Source organism: Ictalurus punctatus, chromosome 16 (assembly GCF_001660625.3).
Source record: "Ictalurus punctatus breed USDA103 chromosome 16, Coco_2.0, whole genome shotgun sequence".
NCBI lineage: Eukaryota > Metazoa > Chordata > Actinopteri > Siluriformes > Ictaluridae > Ictalurus > Ictalurus punctatus.
Window position 1 is genome coordinate 13,028,083 of NC_030431.2, and position 21,716 is coordinate 13,049,798.

The following is a 21,716-nucleotide window of genomic DNA, read 5'->3' on the forward strand; positions in this document are numbered from 1 at the left end:
TAAACAGCCCCTCTTAGCACGCGAGTCTGCCTTGAGCGATTTGATTACAGAGCTGCTTCTCCTTCACGCGCTCGTTTGAGACGTGGACCGTTTCCGACTCCCCTTCCTTTCTTAATCTTGTCTCGGCATTTGACAGCTCTTGGCGGTGTCCAGATCGAGCCCGATGTCGTCGTCGTCGTCGAGCTCATGACTTGATTTTGAACTAGCACGAGAATGTGTTTTTGATGGCGCCTACAAAGCACCTCCGCGGGTCAGGGGGTTAGAGCGTCTGCTACGTGCTGTAAATATAAGCACGGTACAGATAGTCATCCGAAACCAGAGCGTCCTTCATCCTTCGTCGACTTTTTAACCCATAACATAGCTGCAGTCAGTTTCCACACAGAATGCTAACGCTAACAGTACAACAAGCAGGGAAGTTGTGAGGAAAAGTCTGATGAGCTTTTTACTCACAGTTTGGTTTTACGTGGATGTGCCAGCCTGGGTTTTCTGTCGTGCTCAGTGGAACTGTTTATTAGAGACTGCTACTGAAGATTGCAGTTCGGTTTTGTTCAGTAGAGAATCAGTTCTCGCCAGTGAGTGCAATGCTAGCTTCCTGCTCATAGCGGTCATCTATCAAAACGGGTAGACTGCTTTCGATGGCTAGCTGTAGTTATTATAATAAATCAAATTGATATGTTCCACGTAGCGATTAAAGCCCTATTAAAATAGCGTGATTTAAGGTGTGTACATGTCTGTAATGCACTCCAATAATGCGACCGAAATACAAATACTCCACATGTCTTAATTTGATTAGCGTTTACTTTGAGTAGGACTTTAGCCGGATTAAAGTAATCAGTAATCGCTGTTTCTTAATCAGAGTATCGTCTTAATCGGATTAATGTCTGATTATTGTTGTCCATGTAAACATACTGGGTGCTGGGTGTAAAAGTGCTACATGACTGCGCTTTCATCTGCCTTTTCACTTTCCCCAACGTTTACAAATTTTTTTTTTTTAAAATAAGGTAGTTCTCATAGTGGGTTTTGTGAAGGACGTATGTAGCATGTAAGGAGGTTGGGGTCGGAGCGCAGGGTCGTCCCTGGAGCAGAGAGGGTTAAGGGCCTTGCTCAAGGGCCCAAGCTCATCATTTTACATTTATGGCATCTGGCAGACGCCCTTATCCAGGGCGACTTACATATATCTCATTTATACAGCTGAGCAGTTGAGGGTTAAGGGCCCAGCAGTGACGGCTTGGTGGTGCTGGGATTTGAAGTCCAATGTCTTAACCACTGAGCTACCACTGTCCCCAGTTTTCCCTACCCCTAACCCTTTAGTTACAGTGATGGAAATCACAACCCACCATTATCAAAGCTATATTTATTATTGAGCTTTTATAGTTATTATTAGTTTTTTTTTTTTTTTTTTTTTTTTTTTTTTAAACCCGGTCAAAAAGTTTAATCCAAACCGAGTTCATCTCTAAATAACGCCAACGCCAATCGGATAAAGTTCCGCGACTGATTATTTTCTACATGCATTAAATCCATACTGCAAGGGTCCGGGGAATTTATTTTCCAGTTAAACACGTCTCTGGTTACAAAACATCTCTCGTGCTTCACCTTTGCTCCATATCGCCTCCTTTCGCAGAACAGCACGCGCGTCTGAAGGAAATGGCGAGCTCCAAGCCTCACATGCAGCACTTTCAGATCCTTCCACTACTTCTGCCTGTACTGCTGACTGTGGCCTATTCCACAACCACCTCCCCGAAAACAGAGGAAATGATTTCCGCTGGGAGAGACGGAGACGTAGACAGATCAAGAGACAGCGACACACACACAGAGAGAGAGAGAGAGAGAGAGAGAGGTCCGCCAGCGTTCTTTTGCTGAACACGGGCAATTCTGTGCTTGTAGGTTAGAGGTGCCCGGTGTTAATGGAAGGCTGTTGGCCAAGTGCTTAAGGGGATGAGTGTGTGAGAGTGTTTAAAACTCTAAAAACACAAAGCACCGTGTGAGCGATGGGCTTCGGATGTGTTCAGAGAGGGGGTTAGGTGTTTAATGGCCGCTAATCAAAATTAAGTGTGAAGATGACAATGCAATAAAAGGGTGGGCGGGGTTCAAAGAGTGTGTGTGTTCGTCTCTTTACAGGGCTTGTTATAAAGATAGGAGTGCTTGACAGATTGGATCTTGTGGAGACATTTGACTCATCCCCAGCCACATGAAGACGGCAAAGAAACGGAACCAAGAGTAGGAACAGAGTTCCCGAGATGAAGTTTGGGGTTCGGTATAGGCATAGTGTTCTTTATTATTCTACTCGAATACTGAAATCAGTGCAAATACCTCAGAGCTAGTAATAGTGTGATCACACTACTGTCATGTATAATTAGTGGTTAGCACGTTGGCCTTACACCTCCAGCGTCGGGGGTTCGATTCCCACCGAGGCCCTGTGTGTGCGCGGAGTTTGCAGGTTCTCCCCGTGCTGCGGGGGTTTCCTCCGGGTACTCCGGTTTCCTCCCCCAGTCCAAAGACATGCATGGTAGGCTGATTGGCATGTCTAAAGTGTCTGTAGTGTATGAATGGGTGTGTGAGTGTGTAGGTGATTGTGCCCTGCGATGGATTGGCACCCTGTCCAGGGTGTACCACGCCTTGTGCCCCATGCTCCCTGGGTAGGCTCCAGGTTCCCCGTGACTCTGAAAAGGAGTAAGCGGTATAGAAGATGTATGGATGGATATATAAATATTTAGGAGTAGTTTAAAGAAACCGTAACCTTTTCCTTCTGAGCTCCAACAGCCACATGCAGGCTGCCAGTCATGTCAAATGATTTGGTTCCTCAATAATGAAACATTTAAAAAAAAAAAAAAAAAAAAAGACTTTTAATTAAAAAAAAAATATATATATATAAGTTTTTTTTAATATATATATAAGTTCACGCATTAGTTGTTTCCAGTTTTAAAAGCAGGCGTGTGTTACTGAATAAAATTCCTCAACCTGTATGTTTTAGATATGCGAAAGATCCTGAAAACACGATGATGGTGATGATGATCGTTCTTATTTTCCTTTCTTTTCTTTGCATTTTCTATTTTTCGTTTCTGTATTTAGTGATATGTAAGTCACTAGTCTATGACTATCTATGGCTGCAATAGTGTGCAACTGTGTGTGTGTGTGTGTGCGTGTCCTGAGGAACTTGGCTTTCTTTGTCTTTGTCTTATCTTTCCCCAAAAATGCTGAGTTATCTTGGCCGTTCTGCCTGCAGTATTATTTAGTATGGACGGTCACATCCTCTCTGTCGGCATCGGACGATGTTGCTTTGACCTTTTATTCCTTCACCACGACAGGTCCGGGTCGGTGTACGTATCATACCCGTAGTCTCACACTTTGACTGCCTGGTTGTGTGCGATGTGTGTTCCCGTGCCTAAACGCCACATAAGTAAGGTGCTACACCTCAGAATCCATGTGCACAAAGGGAGACGGTTCAGTGTGTGGGAGAGATGTGTTTTGTCTCTACTTCTCTCTCTCACTTTCATGGTGGCACTTCCGTTCTCCAGTTTATTTTCTCGATTAAAATGTCAAGACAGTCGTGTGCTCTCTGACGGCTGCCCGCGTCACGCGGATGTCAGACCTAAAAATACCACGCTGATGTTGCTTTCGAACAGCAGCACTTTTGCTAGAAAAGGTAAAGTCATGCTGATTGGTTTATCAGTGAAATGTCAAGTGTTTGCGTGTGTGTGTGTGTACGTTCTGCAGGACAATAGTGCCATGGAAAGTGTTTCGCCAGTGCCTTCACGAGATGCATCCCATCAGCTCAGGCCTGGAGGCCATGGCCCTCAAGTCCACCATCGACCTCACCTGCAACGACTACATCTCAGTCTTTGAGTTTGACATTTTCACACGTCTGTTCCAGGTACTCTTCTTTAACCAACACGCTTTGACACCGACTCATCCAACGTTTTTATAGTAGGTAATAAAACGTATGCAGAGGTCACGTTGTATCATGTTTTCATATCAAAGAGCAGATCATTTTCTGGGTAATATTTAAATGTCAGTTGAAATGTCAGAGGCTCGTGGCAGAGTTGCAGTCAGAGTGAAAGTGAAACTAAGGGATCTCCTCCCCTTTTTTGTCACTCTCCTTCCCCTTAAGGTCCCCCATGGGGGTGGATTACAAAAAGTAGTAAAAAAAAAAAAGGGCTATCTCGCTTGTGAAAGCTGCAGATACTTAAAATCCATCATAACATGTAACCCCATCCCCCCCCCCTGCACCCCGGGGTGTCACAGTATGAGTCAGTGACCACAGTCTGGTTGCTCTGGATATGGGTGATGTGGGAAAGCAGAGCTCCAAAAGTGGGGAGCACCACTGAGGTTATCACTCGCCCCCTCTCTCACTCGCTTTCTCTCTCCGCTGTGGGCGGCTTAGCGAGGAATCCCTCTGTTACACACACATGAATCATCTTTACAGAAAAACAGGTCGCGTCGATTACCCGTGTACTTGAGAATGATGGGACGCGAAGTCGTATGGAAATGGTAAATGATGGGTGATGCGGTATCACTCTGAAGTAGCTTATTTTCCCATAACAGCACGTCATGACGTTTTTTTTCCTTTTCTTTTTCTTCTACGTTTTCTATTAAAAAATGTCATTTATTTAAGAGCTCCACGTCTTTTTAATGGATTCAGAGTTACAGGTCTTGTTGTGAAATGCCTGTGAAACAAATTCTTCTAAGTTATTTACATTATAGCACCTGTAAACACTCGGTCCCTCACCAGCCTCTGTTTTTTTTTTTTTTCCCCCCACGATAACATGTCCCCTTACCGAGAACTCTGCACCCTGACACTACAAAAAATGCCGTTACTATAGAGAGGATAGAACGAGAGCATTAAAGTGCATCTATTATGGTTTTGAAACGTGCCTAATTTTGTTTTAAAGGTCTCCTACAATAGATTTACATACATCCAAGGTCAAAAACACTTTTTAATGTGCTCATCATTTAAAACTGCAGCGTTACCTTTTTCCCCTCAGTGTCACAAACGACTCGTTAAATGATCCGTTCTGAAGGATTCATTCTAAACTCCTTTCAGAGAACATACTCTGCTCTGATTGGTCAGATGTCCCAGTGTGTTGTGATTGGTCTACCGCAGTCAGTGCATTTCAAAAAGGAAACGCCCACTACCATAACGAGTTTCAGCTCCATGTGTTCGCGAGTAGCCAATAAAGACCAGAGGCGGGGATTTTTGTTACAAACCTACGTAGATTAGTACAGGAAGTAAAGTCTAGAATTACTAACGACTCATTTCAGCTGTTCAGAATTGCACCCAATTCTGCTCAGAAAGCATCAGTTTCTCCCTCTCTCTCTCTCTCTCTCTCTCTCCCCCCTCTCTCACTCTCTCTCTCCCCCTCTCTCTCTCTCTCTCTCCCCCCTCTCTCTCACTGTCTCTCTCTCTCTCACTCACTCCCCCCCCCCCCTCCCTCCCTCTCTCTCACTGTCTCTTTCTCTCTCTCTCTCTCTCCCCCCTCTCTCTCTCACTGTCTCTTTCTCTCTCTCTCTCTCTCTCACTCTCTCTCCCCCTCTATCTCCCCCCTCTCTCTCTCACTCTCTCTCTCCCCCCCTCTCTCTCACTGTCTCTTTCTCTCTCTCTCTCTCTCTCTCTCTCTCTCTCTCTCTCACTCTCTCCCCCCCCCCCCCTCTCTCACTGTCTCTTTCTCTTTCTTTCTCTCTCTCTCTCTCTCTCTCTCTCACTCTCTCTCTCTCTCCCCCTCTCTCTCTTACTGTCTCTTTCTCTCTCTCTCTCTCTGTCTCACTCTCCCCCCCCTCTCTCTCTCCCTCGCTCTCTCCCTCTCTCTCACCGTCTCTCTCTCTCTCTCTCTCTCTCTCTCTCTATCTGTCTCTCTCTCTCCCCCCTCTCTCTCCCTCTCTCTCACCGTCTCTCTCTCTCTCCCCCTCTCTCTCTCTCTCTCTCTCTCTCTCTCTCCCTCCCTCCCCCTCTCTCTCTCCCTCTCTCTCACTCGTTCTCACTCTCCCTCTCTCTCACTGTCTCTCTCCCCCCCCCCCCCCCCTCTGCCCCCCCCCCTCTCTCAGGGCTTTAGGCTCTGTGTGTTAATGACAAGCCACACGTTGTGGTCAGAGTTCAGCTCGTTTTACTGAAGATTCCTGTAAATTGACGCTGCAGAGAAACGGTGTCTCTGAGACATGGCATTGATTTTCCGTTGCGTTACAAATCTCACATCATGCTTCTCAGAGGTTTCTCTCATCACCCGCACTGGGCTCTCTACCTGTTTCTGTTTCCTCACATGACCTCGGCTCTACCCAGTCACAGATCCTGGTAGACTTCACAGCTCAAGCAAACAAATACGAGCTATGACATCAATATTGCAATAACTTCCACACACACACGCACAATACAATTTGCTGAGAATATTGCTGTTGTCATCAGTATCATTGTCATGACACCACTCAACTTAATTGTTACTCGCAGGTTAAAATGTGATGTTAAATCGTTTATTTTAGTAGACGTGAAACATTAGTGAAACCAAACCCGCTCATACAGTATTCAGCAGAATCCATGCGCATCAATGAAAAGCCGCCTCGAAATGTTTTCCGATTTCACAGACAGGGAAAAGTAACATTACACAATAATGTGATGTCATTTTCACACTCGCCACACCCTTCTCCGAAAGGTTCTAATTCCTTTTTCTGTTGTCTTTAAATGAGTATTTTGTTAGTTATAAAACCAATAGTATGGAAATATGATTTTTATTTATTTTATTGCACAGGCCTAGACTCAACCGCACTTCAACCAGCTTCAGAATGACTACGTTTTTCCGCTTCTCCTTGGCCTTAGCTCCGTTCCACTTAAGGTCAAATGTAAATTATAGCTTGGAGGAGAAAGATACAGTAGTCTGGTTTGAGGCTCTTTAAATGAATGGTGGCTTTTTTTATTTTTATTTTTTTTTTTTTATAAATGATCCGTGGTTCCTTATTGATCAGCAGGCAGCAGGACACTGAACAGAGTTGATATGATGAGCCAGCACTGTCGGAGATCTGTGGCAAGGAACAGTAGTCATTATGTGAGTTCTGTTTAAGGAGACTGTGGTGCTGACTGATCATTACTGCGAGCCTTAACAACCCAAATCCGCCTCCCCCATTGATGAACGGTTCTGAAATTCTGAATGAATATTTTGCCCTGCTCGCATGACCTTGGGCGACTCCTTCGTCACTCGGCATCAGATTCCCAGCACCGTGTAAAATAGCAGACTCTGCTTAGCCAGACGCCTCCGTCTCTCTGCTTACGTTTTTTTTTTTCTTCTCTGTTCCTCTCTCTTTGCAGCCCTGGGGATCAATTCTGAGGAACTGGAACTTCTTGGCTGTGACTCACCCAGGCTACATGGCGTTCCTGACATACGACGAGGTGAAGGCGCGACTGCAAAAGTACATCAACAAGCCGGGCAGGTACGACCAGCTCTACGCTTTCCATCACGCTTCTAAGTGTTCCTCTCGATACGGCTCGGTACTTCAGCATTGTTCCGGCTCAACAGGGGTGGATTCATCAGGCTTGTGATGAGGAATCAGAATTGTGAGAGCAGTGGAGACCTAAAAGAACACTGCACATTCATGACTAGACATACATTTATACATTTACATGTACGGCATTTTGTCAGACGCCCTTATCCAGAGCGACTTACATTCATCTCATATTATACAACTGAGCAATTGAGCGTTAAGGCCGTTGCCCAAGGGCCCAACAGTGATAGCTTGACAGTGCTGGGGCTTGATCTCCTGGCCTTCTGATCAGTTACCCAGAGCCTTTAACCACTGGACCAACACTGCCAACATAGGAACAATGCTAGTACTTAGTCTCTATGGGTTGGGGGAGGATCTATGGGGAAGTAACCGTGTGTGTGTGTGTTAAAGTTGGAAGCTGTAATCGATGTGCCATCTGCTGTGTAGCATGCTGCTCAAGCAGCTGTTTTTTCATTCTCTCTGGCAGACGGCTGCTGAGCGAGAGGGCTGGGCAGAGCCGTTAGCTAATTACAGGGGGTGAAGAGATGAACAGAAACAGATCCTCTCTTCTCCTCTCCTCTTCTCCCCTCCCCTCCCCTCTCCTCTACGAGTTTGAGGTCAGGGCTACAGACAAACAGTACGAGCTTCAGTAGTGTATAAGGAATACGCCAGCGTTTCTCAGCCTATTCTATATCCCCCGCATCTGTAGTGTATACGTTTACCACAGACAATAATTTCAACATGTTTCCCTGAACTGAATGACAAACAATGCTGAAACGCGCTTACAATGCAAGTCTAAAACGTGGAACTTTTCCACAAAACATTTATTTGTTTATTTATTTTCACGCAAATTTAGTTGCAAAAACTATTACTGTAAAGGTCCTAGAATGAAACAGACACGAAGGAATGTCTTGGAATGTTAAAGCCGCCTTTGTCGTTTTATGCCACATTCAAATACTGGGGTGGTCTCAAGAATGACTTAAATTAATACTACTTTTGTCTGAAAATGAATATTCATGAAAGCGTTCTATGAAATGATGTTTCTTATAACCGCTATTGACCGCCTCAACAAGTGTCCTTCACTTTTCTCAGTACTGGGCTTTTGAATTTTTTTTGTTAATCTGTGCTAATTTCTCTCTCTCGCGCAAACACGCACACTACTGTGGATGTAGATGAGGTTCAACTACACTGGAGCATTTCTTCATTGAGGTAGTCAGAACTGGATTTTTATACACAGGAGACCCGTGTCTGCGTGTGAACACGGACATGGAGGCGGTTAATAACTGAGCAGTAAAAGAAAAAGACTGGGGGGTAACGGTGGAGGCAACTGCTGTTGGATGTGCGCTTGGATGAGAAAAACAAACAGAAGAAAATGGAAGACAGCAGGTGGTCATGCTGAACTGTTTTTCATTCGCTACATGCATATACCGAACTACTGAAGAACAACAGCAGCTGTGTGTCTGTCTCTGTCCGCGTGTGTGTCTCTGTCCGTGTGTCTGTCTCTGTCCGTGTGTCTGTCTCTGTCCGTGTGTCTGTCTCTGTCCGTGTGTCTGTCTCTGTCCGTGTGTCTGTCTCTGTCCGTGTGTCTGTCTCTGTCCGTGTGTGTGTCTCTGCCTGTGTGTCTGTCTCTGCCCGTGTGTCTGTCTCTGCCCGTGTGTCTGTCTCTGCCCGTGTGTCTGTCTCTGCCCGTGTGTCTGTCTCTGCCCGTGTGTCTGTCTCTGCCCGTGTGTCTGTCTCTGCCCGTGTGTCTGTCTCTGCCCGTGTGTCTGTCTCTGTCCGTGTGTGTGTCTCTGCCCGTGTGTCTGTCTCTGTCCGCGTGTGTCTCTGCCCGTGTGTCTGTCTCTGTCCGCGTGTGTCTCTGCCTGTGTGTCTGTCTCTGTCTGCGTGCGTGTCTCTGCCTGTGTGTCTGTCTCTGTCCGTGTGTGTGTCTCTGCCTGTGTGTCTGTCTCTGTCCGCGTGTGTCTCTGCCTGTGTGTCTGTCTCTGTCCGTGTGTCTGTCTCTGTCCGTGTGTGTGTCTCTGCCTGTGTGTCTGTCTCTGTCCGCGCGTGTGTCTCTGTCCGCGCGTGTGTCTCTGTCCGCGCGTGTGTCTCTGTCCGCGCGTGTGTCTCTGTCCGCGCGTGTGTCTCTGTCCGTGTGTCTGTCTCTGTCCGTGTGTCTGTCTCTGTCCGTGTGTCTGTCTCTGCCTGTGTGTCTGTCTCTGTCCGCGCGTGTGTCTGCCTGTGTGTCTGTCTCTGTCTGTGTCTGTCTCCATTTTCTTTGTGTGTCTGTCTGCGTGTGTATGTGTTTCTGTCTCTGTATTTTCTCTGTATTTGTGACCATCTCTGTCTCTGTGTGTGCCTCTGTCTCTGTGTGCATCTCTGTATTTGTGACTCTCTGTGTGTGTCTGTCTGTGTGTCTCTGTGTGTCTTTGTGTGGCTCTGTCTATGTGCGTGTCTCTGTATTTTCTCTGTATTTGTGACCATCTCTGTGTACGTGTGTGTCTCTGTTTCTGTGTGTGTGTGTGTGTGCGTGCATGTCTCCGTTTCTGTGTGTGTGCGTCTCTGTATTTGTGACTGTGTTTGTGTGTTTGTGTGCGCGCGTCTCTGTCTCTGCGTGCGTCTGTATTCGTGGCTGTCTGTGTGGCTTTGTGTGTCTAGCTCAGCATCTATGTCTTTCTGTCTCTCTGTGCCTGTCTGTCTGTCTGTCTCTGTGTCTCCGTCTGTGTGGGTTTGTTTGTGTGTCTCTGTTTCTGTGCCTGTTTATGTTTCTGTCTCTGTGTCTGTCCATGTCTATCTTTGTGTCTGTGTGTGTCTATCAGAAGAGAAGAGACTCAGGAGGATGTCCAGTTCTTATTTGAGGTTTCTGAGGGAGTCAGGAGAGTGATGGATTACAGCGATAACGAGATTTCCAGCATGAAATTCAAAGAATGAGATGTTGAGATGAGCCTCTGCTCCTGACAGTTTTTCATGGAGTATTAGAGGAAGTATAGACCGATGACAGAGAAACCAGTGTCACCAAATATGTTGGAATAAAAGGAAGTAGAGCGAGTGAAGGGACGCTAAAGATGAGACGAATTCAGCTTTTTGGACAGCAGACTGTTAGCGTACCGCCACTGAGTGAGACAGCAGTGAAGGGCCGCTGAGAGTCTGTGAAGTTGGAGTAAGGCATGTCATGTTGGAACACACGCCATCGTTTCACAGTGCACATTTATAATCTATGAATAGTCCCTGCTTTTCTAATACGTAGTTATGCCTCCACCAGCTGTCAGGTAAAGATTTCACTGCCTCACCTGCTGTTCCAGATAATCCAGATAAAGTTTTCTACGGGAGTGAAGTCAGTTTCTACTGTACGCAGTTCTGAAATGTACTAACGGGAATATGTTGCTATGTTCAGATGAATCTCAACCAGGAGCAAAGTTGAATTTTAACAGCTTCCTACCTCTGAAAGTGTAAAAGGAGAAAATCACAGGAAGGCAGCTTATAGTGAAATTATATATACATACATATATGGCTTCTTAAAGTTGCGGTGTCAGTGTGTTATACAGTACGTTTACAATAATCCGATATTGACCCGATTAAGATGATGTTCAGATTAAGAAACTAGCATGTAAACAGCAATTATTGATGACCTTAATCCGACTAAAGTCATACTCGAAGTAAACACAAATTGAATTAAGGCATGTGGCGTATGCGTATTTTAGTCACATTATTGAAGTGCATTATAGACACGTACACACCTCAAATATTGTTATTAACGTCGTGTGGCAGTTTCACCGCATTTTGTGACCGGACACACACACACACACACACGGCAGTGCTCAACCGTTTGACGGCAGACAATAGAGCACGGCTGCGTCCTAAACCGCGTACTCGCCTACTATATAGTAGGAGAAGCACATGTATTTCGGTTACTATATAGTAGGTAAGTATGAGGTTTCAGACGCAGCCCACGGCTTCAAGCAGTCGTCTGTTTGCACGTACAGCATGATAAATAATTAAATCCACTTGAAGCGTTTGGAAAATATCAAATAAAACCCCCAAAACTGTATACGGTACCATAACGAAGACGAACTGTACGCTGATACGTGAAATTCTGGAGGGAATGTCGGACGGCGTGGCGTGGAGACGTAATGACGTGTGCTGTTAATCAATCCATGTTCTATAACGTAAAACCTGAACATGAAAGGAATATTCTAAACACGACTCATGTAAACACCTTAATCACAATATTATCTTATAAATATTGTCTTATTCAGAATAAGGTCAATAATTAGATTATTGCAGTCCATGTAAACATGGTCATAATCAGAAACTTGATTTGACATCTTTTTGGGCTGCAATTCGGCCACATCAAAAAAAATTTTCATTCGGATAATCTGCTGCCTTTAAAATACCCTGTTCAACATCACCGATATGATGCAATTCTAGACACTATCATCTTCATCAATGCTCCCTGCAGACTGATTTGAACAGACCCCTCCTACCCATTTCAACTCACAGTTTACTTCCCCACATACTTGTTCGATAGACAGTCTTCATAGAGCTAACACTCTGCTAACGTCCCAGTCATCCAGAAACTCCTTTCTGCCCGTTCTCAGAAGCAGGCTTTAGGGAATGGGCTTATTAGCCTGAGTTGTTGGTCCCAGATTTTAGATCTCCTCCTACCTCCTGAAGCTTCAGGTCTCCTGCTGTCCACAGTGCAATACCTCTCAGCCCATTTAATTAAACCAAAACCATTGTAGCCTACACAGTGTATAGAGAGAGATAATGACTGTTCATTTGTCTATTGTTTCTCTTTCTCTGTCTGTCCCAGTACCAAGACACTTGTAATGCTCGGAAGAACAATACGCATCTCAATAAACTGAATTATAGATTATAGAGCAGTGCAAACATACTCGTGTACCCATTCGGGATTCTGTTTCTATTCAGACTCATCGCTTATTGACTCGCGCGAAAGAATACACAGTCTTGTTTAATGGGACATTTCCGTATGTCTCCGTCTGCATGGTCCGCGCCCTATTGTTTCAGCGAAACCTCGTTCAAATTCGAAGTGATTCAAGCAAAAGGAGCACGCACATAACGAGATAAAATGAAGACGATAGAGAAACGTGCGGCGTATAAGGCGCGGTGCGTGGTGCGTAGATGATGTTATTAGCTCGGAGCTTTCTCTGCACAGATGGAACAGAGGCAGGCTCAGCTCGAGCGGAACATGCGAAGAAAGTCAACGAGGAGTGAAAATAAAACCCGAAGGTTAAAAAGCAGCAGACAAGATTAAAGCGTGGCACATAAGCGCTAATCGAATTATTCCGAAACCTCCTGTGGCGTAACACCACGGCACATCAGACTGAACGTCGAGGCGACGCTCCGCCTCTTATTAAGCCTGTGTGTAACAATTTGTCGTGTAATAGTGAATTCGAATCGTTAAACAGTGTAAACAGGATTAGATTGGTTTATACGCTGAACAAACCAAACTGCTATATAAATAACAGAGAGCCTGATAGACACAGCGTATAACTAAGTCATGTGCCAGAGAATAGGCCAAACTCTGGAGGCTACACTTGATGGAATGGAAACAAGCTGCTGAAATAAACTCATCGTTTTCAACAACATAATAACGAGAGAGCGAATTCTCCATAGACTTTACAGTTACCGTGCCCTAGGTTATACGAGAGCGCTTACGAAAGGCACAGGGCAAATGAAAAGTATGAGCGTTTGGTTATAGGCGTGCACGCTATGACTCGATTCTATTTTGTTTCAGGGTAACAATGTCAGAACTGTGCATTTAAAGCAATTCTTTATCTACAGCCCACAGACTGGATTTGTTCCACTTTCTACTAAGCACAAAGAACACAATAACTGAATCAAGTGATTTTAGCTGGTTAAATCCAGCATTTCATTTCTTTTTTTTTAAAGGGTGACAAAAAGATATTGTTGCAGCACTCCAGCTCTATCTTCTAGCTCAGTTTGCTCCTCGTGTGTCAGTTTAACAGCTTGAATCTTAGAAATATACCTCCCACCACCATGAATACACATTATGTTTGGTTCACTATCTGTAGTTAGATTGAATCAGGGCCAAGTTACAGTATGTTTTTACTGCACTGTGCTTCATTTGGACCGAGACCACCTCACAGATTCTGACAAAGCAGTTGTTTTGGTCCGTGCTTAAGTGTGATTCATGCGTTCTTTCCTGCCTAAACAAATCTCAACAAGAAGGTAGGTGCAAGAGGGTTTAATTCAAGCAGACGCGCTGACCTTAGCTGTCAGTAATGCCGTACCATGAAGAGAGTTAAGAGTCGAGTGCTGTTCAGACGTTATAACCAATGTGAAGGGAATTGTTAAAGAATCTGTCGTTGCTTAAGACATTGCCGGATCTTTTTTTCTGAACCCTTTGAGACTTTCTGCCAATTCCCTCCCACCAGCCAGCTCTCCCCGATCATACAACAGACTAACACATGCTTCCTCCGAGACCCGTGAAGCCAGCCAAGTGCGTCTTTCAACTGCTGCTCATCCGTGATCGACACCCATGGTTTGCTAGTGTGTCTGTGTTTGACAGGGGAGTGAGAGAGTATGCCCGTCCTCCCACTCAGAGAGCATGTCCAATTTCACTCCCTCGGCTCCTGACCTTGCTCGGCTGTGGTATCTTGTGGATTCGAAGTCGCGATTGGATGATAAAGGAATGATAAACTATTCCGTATAAATTATATACGGAATAACGAATGAAGAAAAGCTGAAATGCCGAGAGGAGTTTGTTGACGGTGACTGTGTGTGTAATTAGACATCATGATGACATGTTAGTATGTAAGGTCCCAGTACTTGCATACTCTTACTACTGTACACACTCAAAAGCATGTACTTTTCCTTCACAAAAAGAGTACATACGTTTAGTACGTAGTATAATTATGTGACTTGGGACACAGGGATTGGCTAGGAAATTGATAAACGAGGCTGAACGAGACTAGCCATCTTAGAAGTGAGAACGTCTTGGGGCACCCGAGTGAAAAGTGTTCCGTCTATTCGATTCTTGACTCGAAGACACCACAGCCATCCGACGCCCGGATCCGAGGGAGTTGGACGTGCTCTCTGGGTGGGAGGACTTTCTCACTCCCCCTGCGAGAGAGTATGCCTTTTATTTTTTCCCATAGTTCATTTACACGTCTCTAAAATGTGTTCTTGATTCCGGCAAAGCAAACGGAAACAATGAGCTGAAAAAGTGTCCACGGATCCACACTTGGAGAATCTACCGGATATAGTAGACCACCCGGGTACCTTCTGGGACACTCATTTCAAAATACTACCTCATGGGACACATTAATTCTCATCTCGAGCACTATTTAGTGCAGACAGTATGCCGATTCGGACGCAGGGATTGCGCCGAGTGTTCCTGTTCCTGTATTTGTGTTGCACAGACCAGTTTGAGTTCAAGTGTTTGTTAGGGTGAATGAATTAGATTACAGCCTACATGTCAGTTTCCCAGTTTTCTCTTTTGCCAGCCATTGTTGGTGACAGCTGTTTATTACACCGACATGGCAGACAGACTGCATGGATAAACAAATGGATTAGGCCATTTTGTTATAGGAAAGAAAACCACACTGAGGTTATTGTCACGTAGGCCATTCATTCAGGCTGCACTAGATCTCCTGCTTCAAACAAGGGGTTGGTCCTTAGCTTTGGCTGAGCATAGACATGTCTCCTGTCAGCGTCGTTTTCCGAGAGCCAGTCCAAGTTTGATGATGTCCCGAGTGTTGTCGGACGATCAACATGTAAAGATTTAGAAACGTTTGAACATATCCGAGTCAAGAATATGACCTGTGTGTCATGTAGCTACTTAAACACATCATTTATTGCATTAATGACGAACAATATGGAGCTGCTTTGGTCTGATTTTGGACATAACTTTGGGTCTCTGGTTAGACCTATAAACTTATAAGTCCTAGAACACTATAAACTTATCACAAGACATTTTCAAAAGCACATGGCAAAATTTGACTATAACAAGCTAATTCAATTGCTATAATAATGGAGTCTTTTACGAGATCATTATCTGTTGTCCGTTTTCATGCCCGCCGAAACCGGACAGCCGACAGGAGTGGAGACCTCCGCTGTTGTAGCCCGTTTTCCTCAAGGTGCTTTTTGAGATGCTTTTCTGCTCAGTAAAGAGTGGATGTTTTGCGTTACCGCCGACTTCCTGGAAGCTTGAACCGGCCCGATCATTCTCCCCTGACTTCTCTCAGCAACAAGGCCTTCCTGCATCCTATAGAACTGCTACTTATAGGATGCTTTTTGTTTTCTGCACCCTTCTGTGTACACTCTAGAGACTGTTGTGTGTGAAAATCCCAGAACATCAGCAGTTTCTGCAAATACTCAAACCAGCCCGCCCGGTACTGGTAACCATGCCATGTTCAAAGTGACTGTGATCAGTTTTTTCCACATTCTCATGCATGTAAACATTAACTGAAGCATTGGTTTTGTATCGGCATGATTTATGCATTGCACTGCTACCACAATATTGGATATTTACCTGAATGAATGTGTTGTGTAGGGTGTGTGTGTGTGAGTGTGTGTAATTGACCGCATGTAGACGTGCGAGTATAAAAGATTCCTTGCAGTGTGTGTGTTTTGAGAGTTGTAACTGAAAACCTTTTTCATTTCATGACCGTAAACGTACATGCCACTGTTTATATGAAGCACTTAAAACCCACAAGTGCTATTATTTCACTCTGATTCATTGTTGGTCTATGGATTTAGCCCTGTGACATGTCTGCTGCTGGAGACTTGCCTTGATTTGCCAAGCACGTGCTGTTATTGTTCCTCATTTTGACCCTGTTCTTTTGAATTAAGACATTTTCTGTCATCGATAGAGTGTTTCATTCCTCTGAATGGCTCAGCCATGGCATGATGTCCCCTCACATGCCTCTGTGTTCAGCATGGTGAAATCTGAAGTGTTTGTTGCTAGGTGATTGAGAGGAGTCTTTAAATAGCTCAGAGCTAAGAGGCACAATCCATTTTCCCTCAATTTGCAGTTTTTCACCGCATAATACTACAAATTGACAGAGTTTTGCTTGTCTTATATAAAAAAAAAATATACCCCTACTCATGCATTTATTTTGTACAGGACTGATTTCATTTACATGTATACGCTATAAAAACGTGGAATTGCATATGTATTCGCTTTCACCTGCAGTCAGGACTTTTAATAATAATGGTAAATTTGAGATGTTACGTCTTTAAAAGTGATTTCCTTGCTTGACATCAGGGAAACTATTTGTTTAAGTACTTGTTTACTCCCTTGCCATACACTTAGAGGTGAATTGATTTTTGAGTACAACTGAAAAACAAAGCTTTACATGAAAGTTCCCTTAACGGACATTATACTAGAGAGTCGCTGAATTCTCAGATCTGACCGGTCAGAAGGTGTTGATAAATTTTCTGTAAAAGCACAACTCTGACAGTAGCGCTGGCCGTAACTACTCATTCACAGGCTGATCAGAAACAGTTTTTAAAAACGTGGAGGTGGTTTTTAACAAAATAAAATCTATAACCGTGGTTAGCACGTTTGCCCCGCACCTCCAGGCTTCGGTTTGATTTCCGCTCCATCCTGTGTGTGACGAGTTTCCACGTTCTCCTTGTGCTTTAGGGGTTTCCTCCGGGTCCTCTGGTTTCCTCCCCCAGCCCAAAGACATGTATTGTATTGGCATTTCCAAATTGTCCATAGTGTGTGTGTGTGTCTGTGTGTGTGCAATTGTGTCCTGCAGTGGGTTGGCACCCCATCCAAGGTGTCCCCCGCCTTGTGCTCTGAGTTCCCTTTGACAGGCTCCAAGCTCCTGTGTCGGATAAGCGGTACAGAAAAGAGATGGAGGGATAGATGGAACATATTATTATTATGAGTCTTTATTGATCACACATACATATGCACAATTAAATTCTTTTATTCGCATACCCCAGCATGTTAGGTAGTTGGGGTCAGAGTGCAGGGTCAGCCATTATACAGTGCCTCTGGAGTAGAGAGTGTTAAGGGCCTTGCCCAAGGGCCCAACAGTGGCAGCTTGGCCTTCCGATCAGTAACCCAGAGCCTTAACCGCACAGGACAGGACCAGAGTTGGGAACCTGGTCTTGTTTTATTCCTTAACCCTGTCATGTTTTATTCCTTCCTTGTTTAACAAGTTGACATGAATACGCAATGTACTTATCATTAATAAACTATTGTAACATTACCATAGTAGAAATCAGTTCTGTATCAGAGGAATAAATTGGCTCCTCTCTCTCTCTCTCTCTCTCTCTCTCTCTCTCTCTCTCTCTCTCTCTCTCTCTCTCTCTGTAGTTACATCTTTCGGCTGAGCTGCACGCGCCTGGGCCAGTGGGCCATCGGCTATGTCACTGGTGATGGGAACATCCTGCAGACCATCCCCCACAACAAACCGCTCTTCCAGGCACTCATCGATGGCTGCCGGGAAGGCTTGTAAGTGCTGCATCACACACACACACACACACACAAAACACTCTAGAGAGAATATTATAAAGCCCAAGTACAAAAAGAAAAAAAACCCAACAACTGTGTTATGAAAGAGTACTAAGTTGTGCTTGCACAAATTTAATACTTCTCTCTCGGTTGTATTTGCCTGCAATTGCAATTGCTAAAGCGATGTTGGTGTTGTAATTCACACGACGGGTGCTAATGAGTCTACTCACATGGCTCTGTATTTTGCGCCATATTCATACTTTCATCTGTGGACTCACACAGACAGTAACCCAAGCTCAGGCTCAAACCAGGGACCCTGGAGCCGTAAGGCTGCAAAGCTGCGTGCGTTGCATTTTCATAACGGTTCAAACGTTCTATAGACAACAACTGTAGTATTGGATTGATCGTTCCCATGGATCTCTGTGAAATCTCTCTGATTTCCAACAGGTGTCTTTTCTTTTGATGTCAGTTGAAAGCGTCACTGTCGGGTTCAGCAATAGCTGACTGTCAGTCCTGTCTGTCTGATCATCTCTTTGCTCCTGACTATATTCGGACACTCTTTACATCAATGAGATCTGTATGAACAGTCTGTTATGTTGAGCTAGGTATTGTATGCTTCACAGATTGTGCCTCAGACTTTATTGATTTAGTCTCACGTTTTAGTTGAACATTTAGGTAACAAAACAGCAGCGGCTCGTGACCGTAGATTTTTGTGGGGAAGAACAACGTTAATAATGGCATAGCCTCAAACCAAATGATGATGTGAGACTATCATGTTTGACTTATGCTATAGGATACTAGCTAGTGACTTTTTAGAGTAATCCAGCACAAAGAGGGTTTTTTTTTTTAATTTGACTTTTATTTATTTATTACCTTTTTTCAACTATGTTTGACACAGAGGGCATGCTTCCTGAAGAGCTAATATCATTAACCAGGGTTGCCAAGTCTCAGCAAAATATGTCATACAAAAGACCTGAAATTTTCCCCCACAGAGTTTAGCGCTGGAAATGGGAGACACGCCTTTTCTTCTTTTCTCTGTCGTTGCGTGGGGGAACATCACGGTGGTGCACACGCATTTCTAGACATTATCTACTGCATAATCATGTTGTCCTGCCTCGGTCTTTGCAATGTACTGTATCTTACAATAATAAACGATTCTGTACATCATAGACACAGTGTTCACTTTCGCTTTGCCTTTGTTTGCACAAATGTATTCTGTTTAATTCTTATTATTCGCTAAAAAAAAAAAAAAAGATCTTTGTGGCTGGTGAGTATTTCAACTATCTCGGTTGCAACCGTGGCAACCTTGCTCCTCCCCCAAACATGGGGCAGCATGATTCCTTCGCCAGTGTGCCTCTATTAGTGCTCGTAGCAGGCGAGGACATCAATGAAACATCAGCATATATCTTTAAAATAGCAATATTTAAAACTAATAAATTAGGCCACTCAAAAGATGTCATTAGTATTTCAAGGGAATTTACATTATGAGTGAGGATTTTAATAAGACTTTGTTAAAAGGCTGGCGTGATTAAGCTGCCACTGTAACAAAAATAACCATTACCATGTTTCCTGCCTTAATAATGACATATTTGAAAAGCACAAGGTACACAGAGGTGAACAGCATCATATCGGTGCTTTCAGAGATGGGTGTCCATGTTGGTAAAACAGACACGTCTGCCTCCTTCTCCTTGTCTGATTGTGTGATTTTCAAGCCTGCCCTGGCTGATTGGCTGTATAACTGTAGCTAATGCAGCGTGACTGCTCCTCTCTCACTCGACGGGCTGGAGCTGGCCTTTGTGATCAGATAGAGAGTTAAAGAGAGTGGTCACTGTAATGTGAATTGGCAGGGATAAAAAAACAATCCGCACACAGGGTTAGGAGTGCTACACGCTGCTACATACATGGTGAGTGTATTTTGTTCATTTTTTCCGCGTGCAGCGTCCTCAATGTGTCTGTTCCTCTGTAGTTATCTGTTTCCCGACGGCCGAAGTTATAACCCGGACCTGACTGGCCTATGTGAACCCACCCCACACGACCATATTAAAGTCACGCAGGTGAGGAACAGATTTGGCTGGGTCTGGTCATGTTTGCACACACATGCCATCAAAATACAAACATCTGTGTATGGGTTTTAGTCTGACGTGATCTTTGTACCCCTTTTTCTCCGCAGGAGCAGTACGAGCTGTACTGTGAGATGGGCTCCACTTTTCAGCTGTGCAAAATTTGCGCAGAGAATGATAAAGACGTGAAGATCGAGCCATGCGGCCACCTGATGTGCACTTCCTGTCTCACGGCGTGGCAGGTACATCCACTCAGCCCTCCATTCAGAGTTGTCTATTTCAGCCAAGCGAGAATGGTTTTTGTGAGCCGGTATTATAGGTCACGGGGAGCTCTAGAGCTTGATCCGAGCCACGGTTACGTTTTCTGACTTTGGGGTTTTGATGTTCATGGTGAATCATATCAGCAGGTCAGCATGTATTCTGAAGTCAAGCTCCACTGAACTGCAAAAGCAGAAATGAAAGGCGGTTGGGGATGTGCGACACATTGTGGGATTAATCTACTGGCAGAAAAACACAACATAATTCCACACGTTCTGCCATTTCAGCACTGCACAACTCTCACTTCTACGAATACTTTTTTAGATTCCATTTATATACTGCATCAATAAAGGACAATTGTAACAAACAGGAATTTCGACACATTTCGTGCACTGTACGAAAATTTGCTTACTCAAAACTTTGGATTTGAATGTCAGTATAAATGTAAAGTATGGCTTAGTTTTATTTGTTTAACAGGAAACAAGCGAATACCGAAAACTGCTGCTGTGAAATTAAAGGGACTTCAGGTTATACATTGGCACATACAGTGGTGCTTGAAAGTTTGTTCGAATCCTCTATATATCTGCATAAATATGACCTAAAACATCATCTATACTGTAGTCAAAGAGACCCTTGTTAAACAAATGAGACAAAAATATTATACTTGGTCATTTATTTACTGAGGAAAGCAATCCAATATTTCATATCTGATAGTGGCAGAAGTATGTGAACCTCTAGAATTGGCAGTTTAATTTGAAGGTGAAATTAGTGTCAGGTGATTTCAATCAATGGAATGACGATCAGGTGTGAGTGAGCGCTCTGTTTTATTTCAAGAACAGGGATCTATCAAAGTCTGATCTTCACAACACATGTTTGTTTACGTATATCATGGCACAAACAAAGATTTCTGAGGACCTCGGAAAAAGAGTTGTTGAGTTTCCTCGAGAAATAAAGTAGAATATTTTTGTCTCATTTGTTTAATCAGGTTCTCTCTGTCTACTTTTAGGACCTCTGTGAAAATCTGATGTTTTAGGTCATATTTATGCGGAAATATAGAAAATTCTTTCATGCACCACCGTATATACAGTACACACACCCACCAATCAGCCATAACTTTAAAACCACCCACAGGTGAAGTGAAGATCATCGTTACAGTGGCACCTGTCAAGGGGTGGGATATATTAGTCAGCAAGTGAACAGTCAATTCTCAAAGTTGATGTGTTGGAAGCAGAAAAAATTCGACCTGAGCCACTTTGACAAGGGCCAAGTTGTGATGGCTAGACGACTGGGTCAGAGCATCTCCATCATGGCAGGTCTTGTGGGGTGTTCCTGGATAGGCAGTGGTTAGTACCTAACAAAAGTGGTCCACGGAAGGACAACTGATGAGCCGACGACAGTGCCACGGGCACACAAATCTCACTGATGCACGCAGGGAGCAAAGGCTAGGCCATCTGGTCCGATCCCACAGAAGAACTACTTTAGCACGAATTGTTGAAAAAGTT

General features: G+C 44.2%; 1 protein-coding gene across 2 annotated transcripts in view; it reads left to right on the plus strand.

The window, feature by feature from the left end:
• Window positions 1-21,716, plus strand: part of cblb (Cbl proto-oncogene B, E3 ubiquitin protein ligase) — a 94,396-nt gene that overhangs the window by 50,776 nt on the left and 21,904 nt on the right. For both annotated transcript variants that reach the window (XM_017488891.3, XM_053687072.1), the window contains 5 exons: window positions 3,715-3,871; window positions 7,289-7,410; window positions 17,759-17,896; window positions 19,863-19,950; window positions 20,067-20,198. In XM_017488891.3, coding sequence (XP_017344380.1) covers window positions 3,715-3,871; window positions 7,289-7,410; window positions 17,759-17,896; window positions 19,863-19,950; window positions 20,067-20,198 — 637 coding nt within the window. The remainder of the gene's footprint in view (window positions 1-3,714; window positions 3,872-7,288; window positions 7,411-17,758; window positions 17,897-19,862; window positions 19,951-20,066; window positions 20,199-21,716) is intronic.